Source organism: Scyliorhinus canicula, chromosome 8 (assembly GCF_902713615.1).
Source record: "Scyliorhinus canicula chromosome 8, sScyCan1.1, whole genome shotgun sequence".
Lineage (NCBI taxonomy): Eukaryota > Metazoa > Chordata > Chondrichthyes > Carcharhiniformes > Scyliorhinidae > Scyliorhinus > Scyliorhinus canicula.
The window spans coordinates 85,335,055-85,354,542 of NC_052153.1; the positions used below are offsets into that span (position 1 = coordinate 85,335,055).

Below are 19,488 nucleotides of genomic sequence, written 5' to 3' on the forward strand. Positions count from 1 at the left end.
TGCGAGCTGGCTGGGGTTGGCTGACCATGTGCGGTCCTCGCAAATCGCGAATCAGCTGGCGAGCCATCATTTGCGTCGAGTTGCCTGTGAGGCCTCATTTAAGTGGACCAATTAATGTTGAATTGCATTGTTGGCCTCGCTGGGCCGAGCGCCAGGAAGCTCGTGGCAATTCCAGCACACTACCACACTCAGAACTTTTTCCAGAGAATTGCACACTTAGAAATTGCTTAGTTGAATCTCGCCTGTTGATTCTGAAGCTATAGAGCCAGATTTTGCATTCATATGTTTTCATTGAAAATAGATAATACTTAGGGCGCGATTTAACTAAATGGGAACAAAGTCCCACTAGGCTATAAAACGTGACTTGCATTTGATAAGGGGCCTCAACGGCGAACGCGAGGCTGAGGCTGCACATAGCCCCATTTCGTCAGAGCTCCTCCGTGTAGCAAGAGATCAAGACGCCATTTTTAAATGGCAGCATGATCTCCGAGGCTCCCGAAGTGACCCCCAAGCCCCAACACACAATGGGAGGGTTCCCGCACGTCCCCCAATATATTTGCTGCATCTGTCCATCTTCCAAGCCATTTTATGTTTCCCTGTAATTTTTGATAATCTTCACAGTATGGTCATGGGTGTTCTGAGTATATATTTTCTCACATTGCTGCATCCTATGGATTACAAAATGCCGTGAAATGTACTGTTTTGTTCTTAGGTGAAATCTCTGAAAGTTTGAACAACCATGCCTTCCCACCCTGTGACAAACTGGCAAGTATTGTTTCCTCATTTATAATGTACAAGAAACCTAGAACTTTGCTGCTTAAGGAAGTGATTATTTGAGCAGTATTTACCAAGAAAGTGTTGTGGTCTCTCCCCATTCTGTGCTGAGTTAGCTAATCTCAGCTGGGACAAAGACCTTGGCACCTAAATTATGGGGGAGAAATCCAAGTCTCGCTATCTGGAGGCCTCTGTTATAAATTATACATATGAGGATATTGAGTAGGTGTTGACCATGTCTAAGCCAAGAGACCGGCTTCAATTTCCACTCCAGAAACTTGACAACAACATTTCATTGCAGTACTAGATGGTACCATCTTGCAGAGGGGACTTTAAACTGAATTTGCTCTTTCAAGTGGATCTAACAGATCCCATGGCATATATGAAGGGGGGGGGGGGGGGGGGGGGTCCTTGTTACAGTATCCTTGGCAATATTTATCCCTCAAGCAACACCTGAAACAAAATATCTGGCCATTATCGCCTTGATGTTTGCAGGACCTTGCCAATGACAAATTGGTTGCCATGTCCAACCATGGCACAATAGTTACTGCACTTCAGAAATACCTCATTGGCTATAAAGGGCTCTGGGATTTACTGTGGCCATTGTAGGGCAGCATGGTAGCACAGTGGTTAGCATTGTTGCTTCACAGCGCAAGGGTCCGAGGTTCGATACTTGGCTTGGGTCACTGTCTGTGTGGAGTCCGTACATTCTCCCTCTGTGTGGGTTCCCTCCGGGTGCTCCAGTTTCCTCCCACAAGTCCTGAATGATGTGCTGTTAGATAACTTGGACATTCCTGAATTCTCCCTCTGTGTACCCGAACAGTCACCGGAATGTGGCAACGAGGTGCTTTTCACGGTAACTTCATTGCAGTGTTAATGTGAGCCTTCTTGTGACAATAAAGATCATTATTAAAGATTATTTTATTAAGGCACTCTATAAATGCAAATATTTCTTAAAGATGGAATTGGGTTTGGTTATAATGCTCTCTGTGTTTGATGACAATGATAGATTACTCCCTGAAAGGAGAATAGCAGCGTGTCCTTCTTCTGCCATCCTTTGCACTTCTTAATTGATTGCAGAGAAGCCTTAATGGAAACAGCAGCAGATTGTGTGCTTGTTGTTTTAGGTCGAGGCGGTGCAGGCATGGTAAAAAGGGGAGAATGTAACATAAGATTAGATTTTTGTTTATGTTATGAAAATTGATAACCTCCCTTACAGAACGGCAACCCATGTCAACAACATATCTTCTGTTTTGTATGAATGTGAAAATCGGTCACTTATGAATAAAAATCTTAAATTAGGCCTTGTATTGTTAATATCATGTGAGATACTGTTTATATGTGCATACATTCTTTGAAATTTGATCTGTCAAACAATATAATTTTGTTGGAAAACTAGGTCAAACTATTCAGTTCTTTCTGAGCTCATCATCATAAAAAGCACCTGCGTCAGTTGTCCATTAAATAGTATTATGTGTTTCTAATATGCAGAGCAGCAGCATTGGATCATGATCTTCTGTTGGTTTTATCTTAACCTAGATTTGCAAAGGGATTGGTGACCACTTATGGCTTTATTTGCCTGATGAGATCTGGATTCGTATTTTCACTCTGTTATCACATCAGGACGTCTGTCAGGCTGCCCAGGTCTGTCACTGCTTCCGCCGCCTGGCGAATGATGAAACTCTATGTAAGTTTTTATTTAACATGGAATCTGTCTCTGATCTATCTGAACTAAAATTCATGCCATTAATTTGGAGACTGCTTTCATTTGTTGCACAATTTATAATCTATTTTCTTCCAAAAAAATACTTGGCTCGTAAAATCTGACCTGAAACATTATTTAAAAAATCATGAATGCTGGTAATTTTGAAATATTTCTCCAAGGAGGAAGTATCCACTGTGCATGCGTCATCTAGAACATAGAACATAGAACAGTACAGCACAGAACAGGCCCTTCGGCCCTCAATGTTGTGCCGAACAATGATCACCCTACTTTAAACCCACGTAACCCGTATACCCGTAACCCAACAATCCCCCCATTAACCTTACACTACGGGCAATTTAGCATGGCCAATCCACCTAACCCGCACATCTTTGGACTGTGGGAGGAAACCGGAGCACCCGGAGGAAACCCACGCACACACAGGGAGGACGTGCAGACTCCACACAGACAGTGACCCAGCCGGGAATCGAACCTGGGACCCTGGAGCTGTGAAGCATTGATGCTAACCACCATGCTACCGTGAGGCCCCGAACAATCTGTAACTGTGATTTACAGGATACAGTAACAGTAACTTCTTAGCAGTATTTTCCAGTAGAGTTGCAGCAACATACTTGACTAAAAATGAGTGGGTCAGAGCCAAGCAGAAAACATCCCAAGAAAGTGGTGCCATTTGCACAAAAAGTCACAATCTTACATACACTGAGAAATGATGCCAGTACTACCATGCTGGCCTGGAATACTCTGCCAATTAATCCACAATTGGGCACATTAGGCAGTCTGAAGAAAAAAAATAAGTCCTACTACTAGGTTAGCTTTTGTAAATAGGAGAGATCCACACTTGGAGGAAATGGAAAAGTTACTAATCGTGTGGCTAAAGCACCAGCATCAAAAGAGGATCCCAGTTAATGATTCAATAATTAGAAATAAGGCACTTGAATTGGACAGGCTAAGTGTCCATGTGGTTGGTTTTAAATGTAAACTAATGTAAACCGATGCTGGTTTATAGATCAGAAAACCCTTGAAAAACAAATCTAATTTGCCAGTCTTTTGGGAGGCTATCGGCGATGCCTGGGTTACAGCAGTGATACTTGAAGGATGGTTTGAGCATTGTTTTCTGCCAGAGGGAAAGGAACCTTTCTTTTTTTTAAAATAATTTCTATTCAAATTTTTCAACAACAAATTTTCTCCCAACAATAAAATAAACAGAATACAAAAATAAACAAGAAAAACACCTCTCCCCCTCCAATAAAAAGCAATAAATTAATAACAATACAAAAAGCAAAAAAGTAGCAGACAAACAGTCGCAAAAACAACCTCCCTTAACAGATCCCTAACCCCCCCCCGGGTTGCTGCTGAGATTGATCACCCTCTACGCTCTGCCAGAAAATCGAGAAAGGGCTGCCACCGCCGGAAGAACCCTTGCACCGATCCCTTCAGGGCAAACTTGACCTTCTCCAGCCTGATGAACCCGGCCATGTCGTTAACCCAGGCCTCCGGGCTCGGGGGCTTTGCTTCTCTCCACTGCAAAAGAATCCTACGCCGGGCTACTAGAGACGCAAAGGCCAGAATGCCGGCCTCTCTCGCCTCCTGCACTCCCGGCTCCGATGCTACCCCAAAGATCGCAAGCCCCCAGCCCGGTTCCACTCTGGAACCGACCACCTTGGACAAGGTCCCCGCCACCCCCTTCCAGAACCCCTCCAACGCCGGACATGCCCAGAACATGTGGGTGTGGTTCGCCGGCCCCCCGAGCACCTCCCACATCTGTCCCCTCCCCCAAAGAACCGGCTCATCCTGGCCCCAGTCATGTGCGCCCTATGAAGCACTTTCAGCTGAATCAAGCTGAGCCGTGCGCAAGAAGAGGAGGAATTCACCCTCCCCAGTGCGTCCGCCCACGTCCCCTTGTCGATCTCCTCCCCTAGCTCCACCTCCCACTTCGCTTTCAGTTCTTCCACCGAGGCCTCCTCCTCCTCCTGCATCACCTGATAAATTGCCGAGATCCTACCCTCACCGACCCACGTCCCCGAGAGCACCCAATCCAGTACCCCCCTAGGCGGCAGTAGCGGAAACTCCGCCACCTGCCGCTTAACAAACGCCCTGATTTGCATATATCCAAAATTGTTCCCGGGGGGAGACCCCACTTTCCCTCCAACTCCTCTAAAGTCGCAAACTTCCCGTCGAGGAAAAGGTCCCCCATCCGCCTGATGCCTGCCCTATGCCAACTCAAAAACCCACCATCCATTCTCCCTGGTGCAAACCGGTGATTGCCCCGTATCGGGGTCCAAACTGAGGCCTTCACTTCCCCCCCCCCATGCCACCTCCAGTGCCCCCAAATTTTGAGGGAAGCCACCACTACTAGACTCGTAGAATACCTTGCCGGGGGGAGTGGGAGCGGGGCCCACACAGGACGCCGCCTCCACCCTCTTCCATGCGGCACCCTCCCCCTCCATCACCCACCTACGGATCATTGCCATATTTGCAGCCCAGTAGTATCCACACAAGTTGGGCAACGCCAACCCGCCTACCTCCCTGCCTCGTTCCAGGAATACCCTCCTCACCCTCGGGGTCTTCTGCGCCCACACGAACCCCAGAATACCCCTGTTAACCCTCCTAAAAAAAGCCTTCGGGATCAATATGGGGAGGCACGTGAAGAGAAACAAGAACCTCGGGAGCACCGTCATCTTAACCGACTGGACCCTCCCCGCCAAAGAGAGTGGCAACGCGTCCCACCTCTTAAACTCCTCCTCCATCTGCTCCACCAACCTCAAAATTTAGCCTATGCAGGGCCCCCCAGCTCCTAGCTATCTGGACCCCAAGATATCGAAGCTCCATACTGCCCTCTTCAACAGGAGCTCTCCTATCTCCCTCTCCTGGCCCCCCGGGTGCAGCACGAACAGCTCACTCTTCCCCACGCTGAGCTTATAGCCTGAAAAATCCCCAAACTCCCCAAGTATATTCAGCACCTCTGGCATCCCCTCCCGCCGGATCCGCAACGTACAGCAGCAAATCATCCATGTACAGCGACAATCGGTGCTCCCCCCCCGCACAATATCCCTCCAGTTCTCCGAATCCCTCAGCGCCATGGCCAAGGGCTCAATTGCTAATGTGAAGAGCATGGGAGACAAGGGGCACGAAAGGAACCTTTCTTTCAAGGTTCTCCTTATCTCAATAATGCACTTACCTGGACTTCCACAGTCTCTTGCAGAGAGCCATCCAGATGTTGCTATTTTGTTTTTACATCCAAATATGACCTCACTTACCCAATCAATGGACCAGGCTTCATAGCATTGTTTAAGGTGTACGACACCCGTAACAGTTTCAGCTACGTTTTTAATCTTATGAAAGCAGACCCTTCAACCACAGAACATGATTTTCGGAAGGATCTCAACCTCCTGCAGCAGGCATAATTGACCTGGAAATATATGATGTTCCTTCACTGTTGCTGGGTCAAAATCCTGGAACCCCCTCCTTAAGTAAAGGTAAAGTTGCCAGAGTTCCAGATTACCATAGGCTGCTTTTCCCCTTTGAGGAGGAGAGCTGACTGATGATGATTTAACCTGAGGATAGCCACTCCTCAGGCGAGGGGCAAAGTTGAGAAGGCGGACCTTCATTAATGACTAGCCAGTAGGAGAATTGAACCCGCGCTGCTGGGCTTACTCTTCATCATGAACCAGCTCTAGCCAAATGAGCTAAACCAGCTCCTAACAGCATTCTGGGTGTACCTAAACCACATGGATTGCAGCAGTTCAAGAAGGTGGCTCACCACCACCTTCTCAAGGGCAATTAGGGATGGGCAATAAATTCTGACCTAGCCAGCGACATCCACATTGTATGAATGTTTTAAAAAACATTAAGGACTCAAAGATAAATGTCTGCAGGAAAAAGTTTGGTCTGAGGCTATGAATTATTTCACAGAGTTCCCCTGGATGATGAAATTGGAATGTTGAGTTGGAAACACAACTTCGAAGGGAGGGATTTGAAGACCTGGCCACAAATGAAGTAGAAGAGTTGTTTCAGTCTCATCAAAAGAAACTGCCCACGGAGAATTGGTTGAACTGGTGAAATTAAATGAAAGTGAACAGGAGGAGGGATGATGTGGAAATGCAGGCGTTGGACTGTTGTGGGCACAGCAAGAAGTCTTACAACACCAGGTTAAAGTCCACCATGTTTCTTTCGAATCACTAGCTTTCGGAGCGCAGCTCCTTCACCTGGTGAATCTGGAGGAGGGGAGGGAGTGGCGTAGTGGTACTGTCGCTGATGAGTAATCCAGAGACCAGGGTCATGCTCTGGGGACCTGTGTTTGAATCCCACCATGGCAGATGGTGAATCTTGAATTGAACAAATATCTGGAATTAAAAGTGTATTGATTGGGATGGCACAGTGGTTAGCATTGCTGCTTCACAGCGCCAGGGTCTCGGGTTCAATCTTGGCCTCGGGTGACTCTGTGGAGTTTGCACTTTCTCCTCGTATCAGAGTAGGTTTCCTCCGGGTGCTCCGGTTTCCTCCCACAGTCTAAAGATGTGCAGGTTAGGTGGATTGGCCATGCTAAATTGCCCCTTACTGTCCAAAACGCTCGGTGGGGTTGCTGGTTACGGGGATAGGGTGGAAGCATGGACTTAAGTAGGGTGCTCTTTCCAAAGGCTGGTGCAGAGTCAATAGGCCGAATGGCCTCCTTCTGCTCTGTAAATGATTCTATGATTGTCAATTGTTGTGAAAATCCATCTGGTTCACTAATTTTCTTTCGGGAAGGAAATCTGCCACCCTTACCTGGTTTGGCCAACATGTGACTCCAGATCCACAACAAAATGGCCCAGTTCAAGAGCAATTTGGGATGAGTAATAAATACTGGATCAACTGAAGGTTTGTAAAGTGGGAGACCGTGGGCTGGATTCTCCGATTTTCAGGCTATGTCCTGACGCTGACGTGGGAACGGTGGCGTTTTATGACCGAATATTTGACGCAAAACCGCGACCGATCCTCCGTTTGCTGGGGGCTAGCAGGCAGGCAGAGCGGAGCACCCGGCTCTAGCTACCGATACAGCCGGAGAATTGCCGGGTCTGTGGCCGCACATGCGCATGGCGGCAGCCTGCATCGGCCGTGGCGTGCAACATGACACCGGCCGTCCGTGGACCTGGCCTGCCACATAGTGCCCTGCCTTTGGCTGGCTCGCGAATCCCGGACCACCCGCCAACAGTGCACCCAGCCCCTGCCAAAATCCCCCCTGCCCATGGATCGCCTCTCCCCCGACTATGGCGGCACTGGACTGAGTCCGCAGCTACCACACAGAGTTCCCGACAAATAATAGCATGAGAGACCCACGCCACGGTTGGGGACGGAGTATCAGGAGGAGGGCTTCAGGCAACGTCCTGAGGCCGTTGATATGGCGTGCGACGTACTTCTGGAATACCCCGCTTTGGAGGGGGTGGCGCATTGCAAAAGCGGCGCTGCCCCTGATTTCAGAGCAAACGCTGATTTTCCGACCGATCGCCGAATGCAATTTCGGTGTTGGCGACCGGAGAATCCCGCTCCTTGATACAAACATGAAGAGAAGCTTTGCCTTTTATATAGTGATTTACACTGCTGTGCTCCTTACAAAATTGAAAAGCAAAAGCCGAAGTAGACAAGGATAACATTGTCCTTTTTACCCATATCAATGTCTACATCAGCCACTTCGCCCACTCCCTTCACCTCCACTCTCAAGTGAAGTAATGTACAATAATGTGTACTGTAAGCGTGGCAAAATTTACATTCTTGCTTTGTTAAACAATTTCTCCAGTAAAATTGTCTTGAGTGTCTTCAAAATCTTAGTTTTTAAAGCATTTGTTCCTTTAAAATGGTCACATTTTGGGATGTTTGGAACCTATCTAATTTACTCCCAGGATAAAGGGAGGTTCGCCATTTGCGATTGCGCCCTCTTGAGAATTTAATCCCCACGAAAGGCAGGAATTTACTGTATTTCATAACTGAAGCTGTTAAGGTCAAATTAATGTCATAGGTCTTGGTTTACAGAAGATTGATATTAGTGGAAAGTAAAGGGCACATAATGGCCCAGTTCCTCCATTGTCCGGATCGTTGGAGGCCGGTCGAACCTCGTCAGGTGTGCTGTGGGACTCTTTGTACCGACTCGTGGGAAATTCCCTGGACGTTTGAACTTCTGATGGATAATTCCTCTGCTCCCCGGAACCCTCTGAAAAAGTCTCAAATTAGTCAGAGACATTTCACGGTTCGAACTTACATACAGTTAGCCAGGAAGTGTTGGCCCAAAACTACCTAGTCTAACTCCTGGCTAACTATACAACTGATCATCTCAACTCTTCCCACAAGCCCCCAATTAGCGCTGCAGACTCACCTTGACTCAACCTGACTATTCCCCATTACCCAACTCTCCCAAACCCCAATCGTTTCCTACCCAATCTGACTAGCTCCCACTACACGACTCTTTCCAAATCCTCCTCCTGATCCAAACTGACCTGACATCACCATCCTGCCAGCTACCACACTAACCTCTTGCCCACTTACCCCACCCACCCACTACTATCCCACTATAGCTTTTCAAAGACACTTTGAGACATTTAAACTCTTTACTGACTAGAATGCTAGCATACTAGTGGGGCTAGTACCATGAAAGTGGGTTGGCATCTGTGCCTATTTCCTTTGCAGTTGTCTCCAAGGTTTCCTGTGCTGAGTTGGTTTGGGAGGATCCTCGCTCAGATAATTGCCCAGAAGATTTCGGTCCCATGATGTAATGCTTAGGCTCAATCATGTACCGTAATTCACACTCTATTGCCTTACATGTATTGAGTCCTTGTGGGCTCTGTATACGAGCCATTGCGCGGCTCTGCCCATAGGGGGAGATGAGGAGTTTGTACTGGGCTCCACACTTGGCTTCGCCCATGGCTCCTCCCACTAACCGGAAGTATAAAGCACTGCAGTCGTAAGCCTGCTCTCAGTTCCTCTCGTCGCAGGCAGGCTCAGTAGTAAGGCTATTAAAACCACAGTTTATTTCCAATCACGTGTCTTGTGAATTGATGGTCTCATCAATCCCAACTTTTAAAGTTGCATTTCTGTTAGGTCATTGGCAGGGGTGGGGACAATCGAATGGGGAAATCTTGCCGGCGAAAAAGCCATCTTGGAACCCGAAAATTACCCCCTTCGTCTCTTTTTCAAGATTTGTAATAGTTTGCAATATGGATTTCCTTGGGACTAGTCCTTTAATTGTATGTGTAATCAGTTGTGTGAGGGTTCCCTGGGGTGTTCAACCATTCAGCTAAGCCAATGTGCCCTCTAGCTATAGATTGAAACAATTAGGATCCACTTTAATCTTGGGTATCCACTGAGAGATTCCACATTCTTTTTAAAAATAAATTTAGAGTGCCCCCTTCTTTTTTTTTCCAATTAAAGGGAAATTTAGCATGGCAAATCTACTTAACCTGCGCATCTTTGGACTGTGAGGATGAGAGGGGAGAATGTGCAAACTCCATAAGGACAATGACTCGGGGCTGGGATCTGACCCAGGGTCGGGGTCGACCCCGGGTCCTCAGTGCTGTGAGGCAGCAGTGCTAACCATTGTGTCACCGTGCTGCCCCAGCGATTCCACATCAGTCCTACTCAGCCCTTCCTTACCCGCAGTCAGTCTTCTTCCCTCAGGTGTCTCTTGAAGGAAGACTATGTTGGCTTCAAACTTCTCAAGTGGACGAAGACTCTGGATCTTTTCACTGGGCCATTAAGATCGCTGATGTTCCAGATAATAATCCTGGTGGGGGTTTTTTGTCCCCCCTTCCTGCGAGATCAACCATACTTACCTAGTAGACACGTCCCTGCACTCCAGGTTTTCCCTTTGGTAGGGGGCCGTCCAAAATGGCCGCGGTCACCGCTATCACCATGCGGCTTGGCCCCTGCACTCTGGGGTTTCCCTTTGTCCAGAGGCACCCCACATGGCCACCAACTGTGTGTATGCCATGTGGGTGAGCCCCTTGATGCACGATCAATTGCACAAACTGTGGCTTTATTGCAGTCAGATGCGTGGCCTCCTGCTGCAGCTGGCGAAATGGCAGATCAGTGGAGAACACGCTCCTAGTGGGCGGAGCCAGCCGGCAGGGGCTACCAGCGAACCTGTAATGCAGGTCCGACCTTACATCCCCTAATACAGGTGTACAGTGGTTCACCACACCCCTCCACTCCGGGGTTTCCCTTTGTCCAGAGACCCTCCAAAGTGGCTGCTTACGATGCCATCTTGTTCCCTCATCATGCACCTTACCTACTGAAGCCAATCAGAGACTCATTCCTTTCTTATCGTTGTATTCTCCTTGTATTCCCCTTCCCCCCCCATCTGTCGACCCTTATACCCTTCCCCCCCATGTCCCTCTCCCTATCCCCCCCCTTCCCTTCCCCATCACTGCCCCTGTGGTTTCCAGACCCCCCTGCCAGACGCTCCCTGCTTGCCAGGAGGTGCGCTGCAGCCACCCGTTGCTTTTGTGCTTCCTAGCGCTTGCTTTCCCCGCGAGTGTGGTGGCCCCCCTCTCGGGGGTGATCTAACCCCTTTCCTGCTCGCTAGATATCTATTCCCTCTGTCTCCTCCTCACCCTCGCCTATTTTCCTCTGCTCTTGCTTTTCCCTGCGGTCTGATATTTCTGTTCACTGCGAGGCTGTACTGGCCCACGCAAACATTGTATAGGTCCATCAGAGTTCTTTTCTCTTTTCCTCCTCTGTTTCATCCTCAACGCTGCCTTGTCTGTCCCTTGTCCAGGCCATTTGTCTGCATGAACTAGTCCACCTCTGCCGGTATATTGAAATAATGTTCCGAGGATATCACTTCAGGAGTTTCTCAGGATGGTGTCCTAGCTCAACCATCCTTCTTCCATCAGAATGTCAGAAGTGGAAATGTTTGCTTCTGATGTTCAGCACCATTCACAACTCCTCAGATACTAAGGCGATCCATGTCCATATGCAGCAAGGTTTGGACAATGTTCAGGCTTGGGCTGATAAGTGGCAAATGATATTTGCCCCACATAAGTGCCAGACAATGACCATCTACAACAAGAGAGAATTCAACTCCCTTTGACATTCAGTGGTGTTACCATTGCTGCAGTCCGTATTCATTACGGTGGCTCACTACCACCTTCTCAAGGGCAATTAGGGATGGGCAATGAATGCTGGTTGGAGGTCTTGTGGCGCAGAGGGTAGTGTCCTTACATCTGAGTCAGAAGCTCCAGGTTTGAGTCCACCCCAGGACCTGATGGCCAAGGAAAGTGTATTTATAACATAACCAAACAGGTTTAGTGACAACCTGCAAATCCTTTCAATATGCCAATGGCTGGCAGTCAGAGAGGAGGAGCCTCCTGATCAGCCACATTTGATGTGAAGGGGCTCCCATCAAGCTATGTGCATCTGGCAACAGGCAACTGACCTATTCCAGAAATTATTAGCTATGGAAATAGACGGAAGTCGACCTTCGTGCAGCACTAGGTACGGGGAACGAATTGGGGTGGGATTCTTCCGCCCCGCCCGCCTCAAAATTGCCACGGGTGGGACTATGTAAAGGTCCATCGATCTTGGGCGGGAATTTGTGGTCACCGGGCGGGTGCCGCTGGAGAATCCTGCCCTTAGAATTGGAATAAATTCTGGCCTGATTAACGGTGCCCACATTCTCTGAAAGAAATGAGAAATGTTTAAGAACAAAGAACAATACAGCACAGGAACAGGCCCTTCAAGCCTGTACTGGTCATGATACCAACCTTTGCCAAAACCCTCATCACTTCTTAGTGCCGTATTCCTCTATACCCATCCTATCCATGTGTTTGTCAAGATGTCTTTTGAACGCTGTGAATGTATCTGCTTCCACAACCTGCCTTAGCAACACGTTCCAGTCACTCACCACCCTCTGCCTCGCACATCTCTTCTAAACTTTGGCCCATGACCCCCTCCTCCCTGGGAAAGAGCGCCTGCCCATCCACTCTAGCAACATTCTGGTAAACCTCCTCTGCACCCTCTCCAGAACCTTTACATCCTCCTGGTAGTGTAGTGACCAGAATTGTGTGCAATATTCCAAGTGCGGCCTGACCAAGCTTCCATACAATTGTAGCATGACTTGCCAGTTTTTATACTCGATGCCCCGACCAATGAAGGCCAGCATTCCGTATGCTTTCTTGACTACCTTGTCCACTTGTGTTGCCACCTTCAAAGATCTGTGGAACTACAGGCCCAGATCTCTCTGACTTTCTATATTCCTAAAAGTTTTGCCATTTACGGTATATTTCCCCTCTATGTTAGACCTATCAAAATGCAAAGTCACATACTTTGCTAAAGGTGCTCCAATAAACATTCATATCAGGGTGACTCAACTATGTAACCCATGAATAGAACAAAAAATATTTGATTGATCTTTTTTGTGTACTTTCTGAAAACAAGCACTCACAGAATTCAGTGAAGACATGCAACATGGATTCAGCTATGTAAACAGTGTAAGATTCATTACTATGGCATAGGAAGTCCTTTTAACTCCTTGGTATGTACACTCCTAGTCTTTATTGACGCAAAATGTACGTAGATTAATTTGTACCAAAATGAACGTTATTATATCAGTTTAATATCCTTTACTATTAGGATGCAATGTTTTCTGTAAATACATGCTTAGAATTGCAAATGCTTTAGAGAGATCACATTGCAATCTGACACCAAAGGTACGTTGAACAGTTTAAGAATTCTTACCTGAATTTTTAAAGGTTTGTACTCAAATAAGTAAGTATAAAGGTTTTGAATGCAAACACGTTCTTGATAATTGCACCAAATATTCCTGTCACTCTTTGTAACAACTAAAAGAATGCACACATGGGTGTGTTTGGATGTCAGAAATCATAATGCTCCACCTGAAAACAAAACATTCCGATTGTGAAGTAGCCTAGATTGTACAGTTTGTACAACATACATAACCAATTTAAAGAAACAATTAGATTCGGGTTTAGGGCTGGAATAAATAGAAGTCAAACATTCATCATTGTAATTTACCTCTGTACTGAAAGTGAAATTAGTGTTTTACAAAGTTGGTTTACTTGATGATATTAGCATTCCATTGTTGCTTTCATTATAGTTTGATTCACAGGTTTTTTAGCTTGGCAAGATAATTTATCTTCCAAATGTGCAAAACATTGATTATAGAGGATACTTACCCTCACAATTAAATGCATTAATAACATGCATTAATAATCCATTTCCTTTTACAACATCTTGCATTTTGTGAATTTGCATAACTATTTTACATAAGTACCAATGTTATCATGAAAAGCTCAATGGGTTCAAAATTGGATAACTCCAGAAAGATGGTATGTGGGTCATGGTGTGCGATTAACCCATACCTATTCATGTTCTGCAGGGAGAATAGTACATTGGAGCTACCTGCTGATTTCAATGATTCGTGCATGAAGCCAGCTTAACTCATACTGTTCATTGGTTGCACATGTGAGCAAGAGGTTTGATAAAGCAAATTAATTCTGTGGCGAGTAATTCACCTCCTGACTCTTCAAAGCTGTCCAAGGCATAAGCCAGGATTGTGATGGAATACTCTCCACTTGCCTGGATGAGTGCATCTCCATCCACACCTTGGGAAGCTCAACACAATCTAGGTCAAAGCTTGATTGCCACTCCACCCACCACCTCTAACATCTACCCACTCTACCACTTACGCATAGTGGCAGTAGGGTGTACCATTGACAAAGTGCACGGAAGCAACTCAACAGGCTCCTTCGACGGCACCTTCCAAACTCTCAAACTCTACACCAGGGCAGCAGGCAAATGGGAACTTGGAGAGGGTGGCCCTCCGATGGACATTGGGGCAACTCATTTGACCCACCGCAAGGTCTATCACGTCAGGGCCATGTTTGTCAAGACCTACACCAATTCTCGCCCACGTGATTCACAGCCCAGAGGACCAGAGAATTACGAGGGCTATGAGAATATGGAACGCGATTCTCCCAGCCCCGCGCCGGGCCGGAAAATCGCTGCAATTGTGCCATGCCGCCCCGACGCACGATTCTCCAGCGGTGAGTTTGGCATGGCGCTGGTCGCGGGCCGCTATATGAGGCCGGGCCGCCAATTCTGGATGGGCCAAGTGGCCGCCCGAAAGAAGCAGAGTCCTGCCGGCGCCGTCCACACCTGGTCGCTGCCGGCGGGAACTCTGGTGAAGGGTCGCGGGGGGGGGGGCTCTGTCCCCGGGGGGGTCTTCGATGGGGTCTGACCCGCGATCGGGGCCCATCGATCGGCGGGCCGGCCTATCTTCCCCCCCCACCACCACCACCGGGCCTACTTTCATAGAATTTACTGTGCAGAAGGAGGCCATTCGGCCCATCGAGTCTGCACCGGCTCTTGGAAAGAGCACCCTACCCAAGGTCAACAGCCCCACCCTATCCCCATAACCCAGTAGCCCCACCCAACACTAAGGGCAATTTTTGGACACTAAGGGCAATTTATCATGGCCAATCCACCTAACCTGCACATCTTTGGACTGTGGGAGGAAACCGGAGCACCCGGAGGAAACCCACGCACACACGGGGAGGATGTGCAGACTCCGCACAGACAGTGACCCAAGCCAGAATCGAACCTGGGACCCTGGAGCTGTGAAGCGATTGTGCTATCCACAATGCTACCGTGCTGCCGTTGTTGCGCGTCCGGTCCCTGAACCCCCACACCATGTTGAGTCAGTGCCGGCGCGTTGGAGAGGTCCCCCGCGCGTGCGGGTTGGCGCTTTGGCCCATTTGGTGCCGGGAAGGGAGGCTGGAGCAGCGTGAACCGCTCCAGCCCTGCGCTGGCCCGCGCCTGTTTCGCGCCAACGTGGACCACGACGGCGCAAACACTCTGTCTCCATTTCGGAGAATCGCGCCCAGGATGCGTGGCCCATTAACAGCATGCAAATTGGCCTTAATGATCCATTTACATTCTCCCACTGGTGCGGGATGTGAACCTGAATCCCAGCACAATAGGGGCCAGACTATTGGAACAGGATTGGTGCCGTTTTATAGCAAACTTCCCCGCAATTTCCATTCTCACTTCCTTCAATACCATTGGATGTATTTCATCCAGCCCTGTGCCTTGTTAACTTTCAGTGCCAACAGTCTATTCAACACTTCCTCCCAATCAATTCTAAGCTCTTCTAGGGAGAGAATTTCAGTCTTTGTCACCATGTGCTACATAGCATCTACCTCCTTGGTAAAGACATACAAAATATTCATGTAATACCTCAGCCATGTTCCCTGCCTCCTCATAAAAATTTCCTTTTAGGTCCCTAATTGGCCCTATTCCTCCTTTTATCAATTTTTTACTATTTATATGTCTATAGAAAACTTTGGGATTCCCTTTATGTTGGCCAATTGTCTTTTCTTATAGATTCCCGAGCAAGCAATTTGGCATCCTATGGGTTGCTGTTTAGGTACCACACCAAGCCTGCCAATTGAAATTGCATTTTGATTTTTCGAATTGTTTGTGTAGTCCAGCATCAGGGTGGATTTACATGGTCGTGAGGGAGGTGGAGATCATAATGGAACATTCTTGTGCGCTTTGATGCAACATTGTTGAAAACCAGGAATGGGGTTTATATTTTAGTCATAATAATACTGGGCGGGAGACTAAAATAGAGAAGTTGAGAAGAATAACCTTCAAAATACAGAGGGGTTTACTCTCAAAGAAATGTGATTTTCTTTGGTTTAGGACATGAGAACGAAACTTTGAAGTACACTATTTCTTTTTCAGGGAAGACTATTCAGATTGAAAATAGAAATTGTTTGACTGACGACTGTCTTGCGAACATTGGGCATCATCAACCACAAAGCCTCAGGCTTTATCGATGCAATGACAGAACAAAATGCATAACTGACTCTGGATTAAAGAAGCTGTTCAGCTATTGCAAGGACTCACTTAAGGTACAAACAGATTTCCAGTATACTTGAGTAATTTATTTCCTAGTGCGATGAATGTAAGAAATTGGTAGAAATGTATTGTACTGTATGTACCTAATACAGTAGTGGTTTTAAAAGCCTAGGTTAGGGTGTGTATGTATCGAGGGTGTGTATGTATTTAAAAATCCTGGTTTGAAAGACTGCCAGGCTTTATGGCTGCAAAATGTTCAATTCAGATGTTGTAAAAGTGAGATCATCCTTCATTCCAACCTGTGTATGTTTCCAAAGAGAGGCCTAATGGGTTTTTGTTAGGATTTCTGGCGATTCCCTAGGGCGTAGGTAATTGAAGACGTTGGCACAATTTAGCGGTCCTGTTGCGAATCCAGGCACAATGGATGAATCGCGTGTCAGCCCAAAATCGTGCTCAGCGCCGGGCCGATCTTGAATCACCCAGCTCTTGTGCCCGGTGCGATCTGGACCTTGCCTCCTGGCACCTAGGCACTTTGGCACTGCCACCCTGACACTGCCAGGTTGCCAAGCTGGCAGTGCCAGGATGCCGGGCTGATAGGTTGGCACTGCCAGGGGTCAGGCCCAGGGGTGGCCTTGCCAGGTAGAGAGGGGGTTAGGGGATTCCCGGGGGCAGCCTCCCGGGGTCGGAGTGAGGGGGTCACAAAAACAGGGGGGACATGAAAGGGTGGGGGGATAGATCGGGGCAGCCAGTCAATATGGCACTGCTGCCCCTGTGTTTGGCGCGGGATGGGAGATTCTTGGCTGAGGGTGGGGGACCCTCCGCAGGGTTGGGCCACTATGGGAGGGTGGGCGGGGACCACTTGGAGGCAACCAGTCATGGCATCACCATGCCAACCCCTGGATCTTGTGCACTCGTTCCAGGGGCAACCCTTGTCCCTGCCCGTCTGCCCCAATGACCACCCACGACCCCTACCTCTGGCCATGCAGCTGAAGGCTATAGCCTCTGGGGAATTGGCAGTCATGCTTCAGTGAGCATTTCATACAACCTAAGTGGATACCCGCGTGTGGGCGGGCCATGTAGCATGTGGGAGTCATTGCCCAGCATCGAAATCGGATCATGATATCGGGACAGTGCACCGGAACACTGTGGGAGGCAACATCAGACACGCAGCAGCAAATACCTGAACGCCCAGGGGATGGGACACAACTCCGGGAGACATGACCATGGCCACAAGTGCCAATGGGATGGGGCCAGCAGACGGTCTAGTTGACGCTGTGAGCGAGTGTCTGGGGTACGGTGTCTGGGGTCCGGTGACGGGGGGCCCGTTACGGCTGGCTGTGCGTGGGCAGGGTATTCCGGGTGGGGGGCTGGGGTGAGGATCAGTGGAGGAATGGAGGTTCCTGGGGTGGGAGCCACCACTGTCTGTCAGTCTAACACCCTCTCCCAATTCCTTACTGGTATTGAACGCTATCACTGGGATGTTGGATGCCGAGGTTGCCCGAGTGGTGCTAGTGCTTCGCAATGCGGCCAGACACTGGAGAAGACTGCAGTAGCAGCATCTGTAGATGCTTGAGGCAACAGCCCATGTGCCGGACCCTGCCCCACACCCTGAAGACCCATAAGCCTAGGGTGTGCAGGCGACGCTGGTCCTTTGAACAAATGATGGACAGCGCGTGTTGAGGTCTCCTCAACACGAAGACGGTACGGCACCTGTGCCATATTCTCCTGGACTTGGCACCACGTGGAGGAGGACGACACCTGCTCCTGGTGGCTGTCAAGGTCACTGCAGCCCTGAAGCTTTACGCATCTGGATCATTCCAGGGCTAGAGCGGGGACCTGTGTGGTATCTCACAGGCTAAAGCCCACAGGTACGTCTGGCAGGTAACTAATGCCCTATATGTCAGGGGGGTTGACTACGTCGTCTTTGACATGGACCAGGCTCAGTAAGATGCCCGGGCTGCAGATTTCTCTGCTATTGCCGGGAAGCCCCAGGTCCAGGGGGTCATAGATGCCACGTACGTTGTCCTGCGCTCACCGGGCCATCTGGGTGTGTCCTATGTTTCGAGAAAGGAGTTCCACTCTCTTAACATACAGCTCGTGTGCGACCAGCAAATGAAGATAATGCACATGTGTATCTGCTTCCCGGGGAGAGTGCACGACAGCTGCATCCTGGGGGAGTCAGTCATCCCTGCCCTCTTTGAGGAGCATCCCAGGATGGCCGGCTAGGTCTTGGGGGATAAGGGGTATCCGCTGAGGACCCGGCTAATGACGCCAATACGGAGGCCGGAGACCAAAGCAGAGACCTGATACAATGAGGCCCATGTGGCCACCCAGACTCCTCAAGATGCAGTTCAGAGAAAAGGAGGCAGGGACGAGGAGGAGAAGGACGAGCAGGGCTGGAGGACGAGGCCGGGGAGGAACCTGAGGCCCAGCCGGAAGCTCCAGGACAAGCGGCAACGGTGAGGGTCTGGCAAGCCTGGAAGGCCAGGGAGGCCCTCGTACTCGCGCACTTCACTTTGGACGTCACCTGGTCCATCATCGTAACCTTACCCACCCACCCTCCCAGAGTATGTGTCACATCAGACCAGGATGTTGGGACTGTGCCGGCACTGTTAGCAGTCATTGTCGAGGGCAGGGGGGTGTTGATAACCCGCAGAGAGCTGGGCTCTGGTACTCCTCAGTCTATGCCGCAGTCTGACCCCTGCCTGTCTGCTGAGTGCTCGCTCACACCCATCACCTGCATGCGGTAATGCATTGCGGAAGAAAGTGACAGAGGCTTGCTACTGGTTGTGCACAAGGGTGTTTATTGTCAATACAGGTCAATACAGGTCCCCACTCTCCCAACCCCCCCTGTACACTCCCCCCCCCCCCCCCCCCCCCCCCCACGTTCTGGTGCTTGGCCGGTTGGAATAAATGTACTAACGAATGTCTAGTTCCAGTCTAGTTAAAGTTTTATTGTTAAACAATAGAGTGGGTTAGATAACCATAAAAATATTATCAAAAACTACTAACTATTATAAATAAACTATGAGCTGTTACAAATTGTGACTGTCCACCACGAAGACTATCCTTTCATTTCATTTCATCCTCAGATTCCATGAGGTAACAGCGTCACGTGGTTGGTCTCTACTGCCACCTGC

General features: G+C 48.8%; 1 protein-coding gene across 2 annotated transcripts in view; it reads left to right on the top strand.

Moving 5' to 3' along the window:
- LOC119970373 overlaps positions 1 to 19,488 on the top strand; it is a 149,885-nt gene that overhangs the window by 54,002 nt on the left and 76,395 nt on the right. For both annotated transcript variants that reach the window (XM_038804883.1, XM_038804885.1), the window contains exons 6-8: positions 713 to 765; positions 2,314 to 2,461; positions 16,232 to 16,401. In XM_038804883.1, coding sequence (XP_038660811.1) covers positions 713 to 765; positions 2,314 to 2,461; positions 16,232 to 16,401 — 371 coding nt within the window. The remainder of the gene's footprint in view (positions 1 to 712; positions 766 to 2,313; positions 2,462 to 16,231; positions 16,402 to 19,488) is intronic.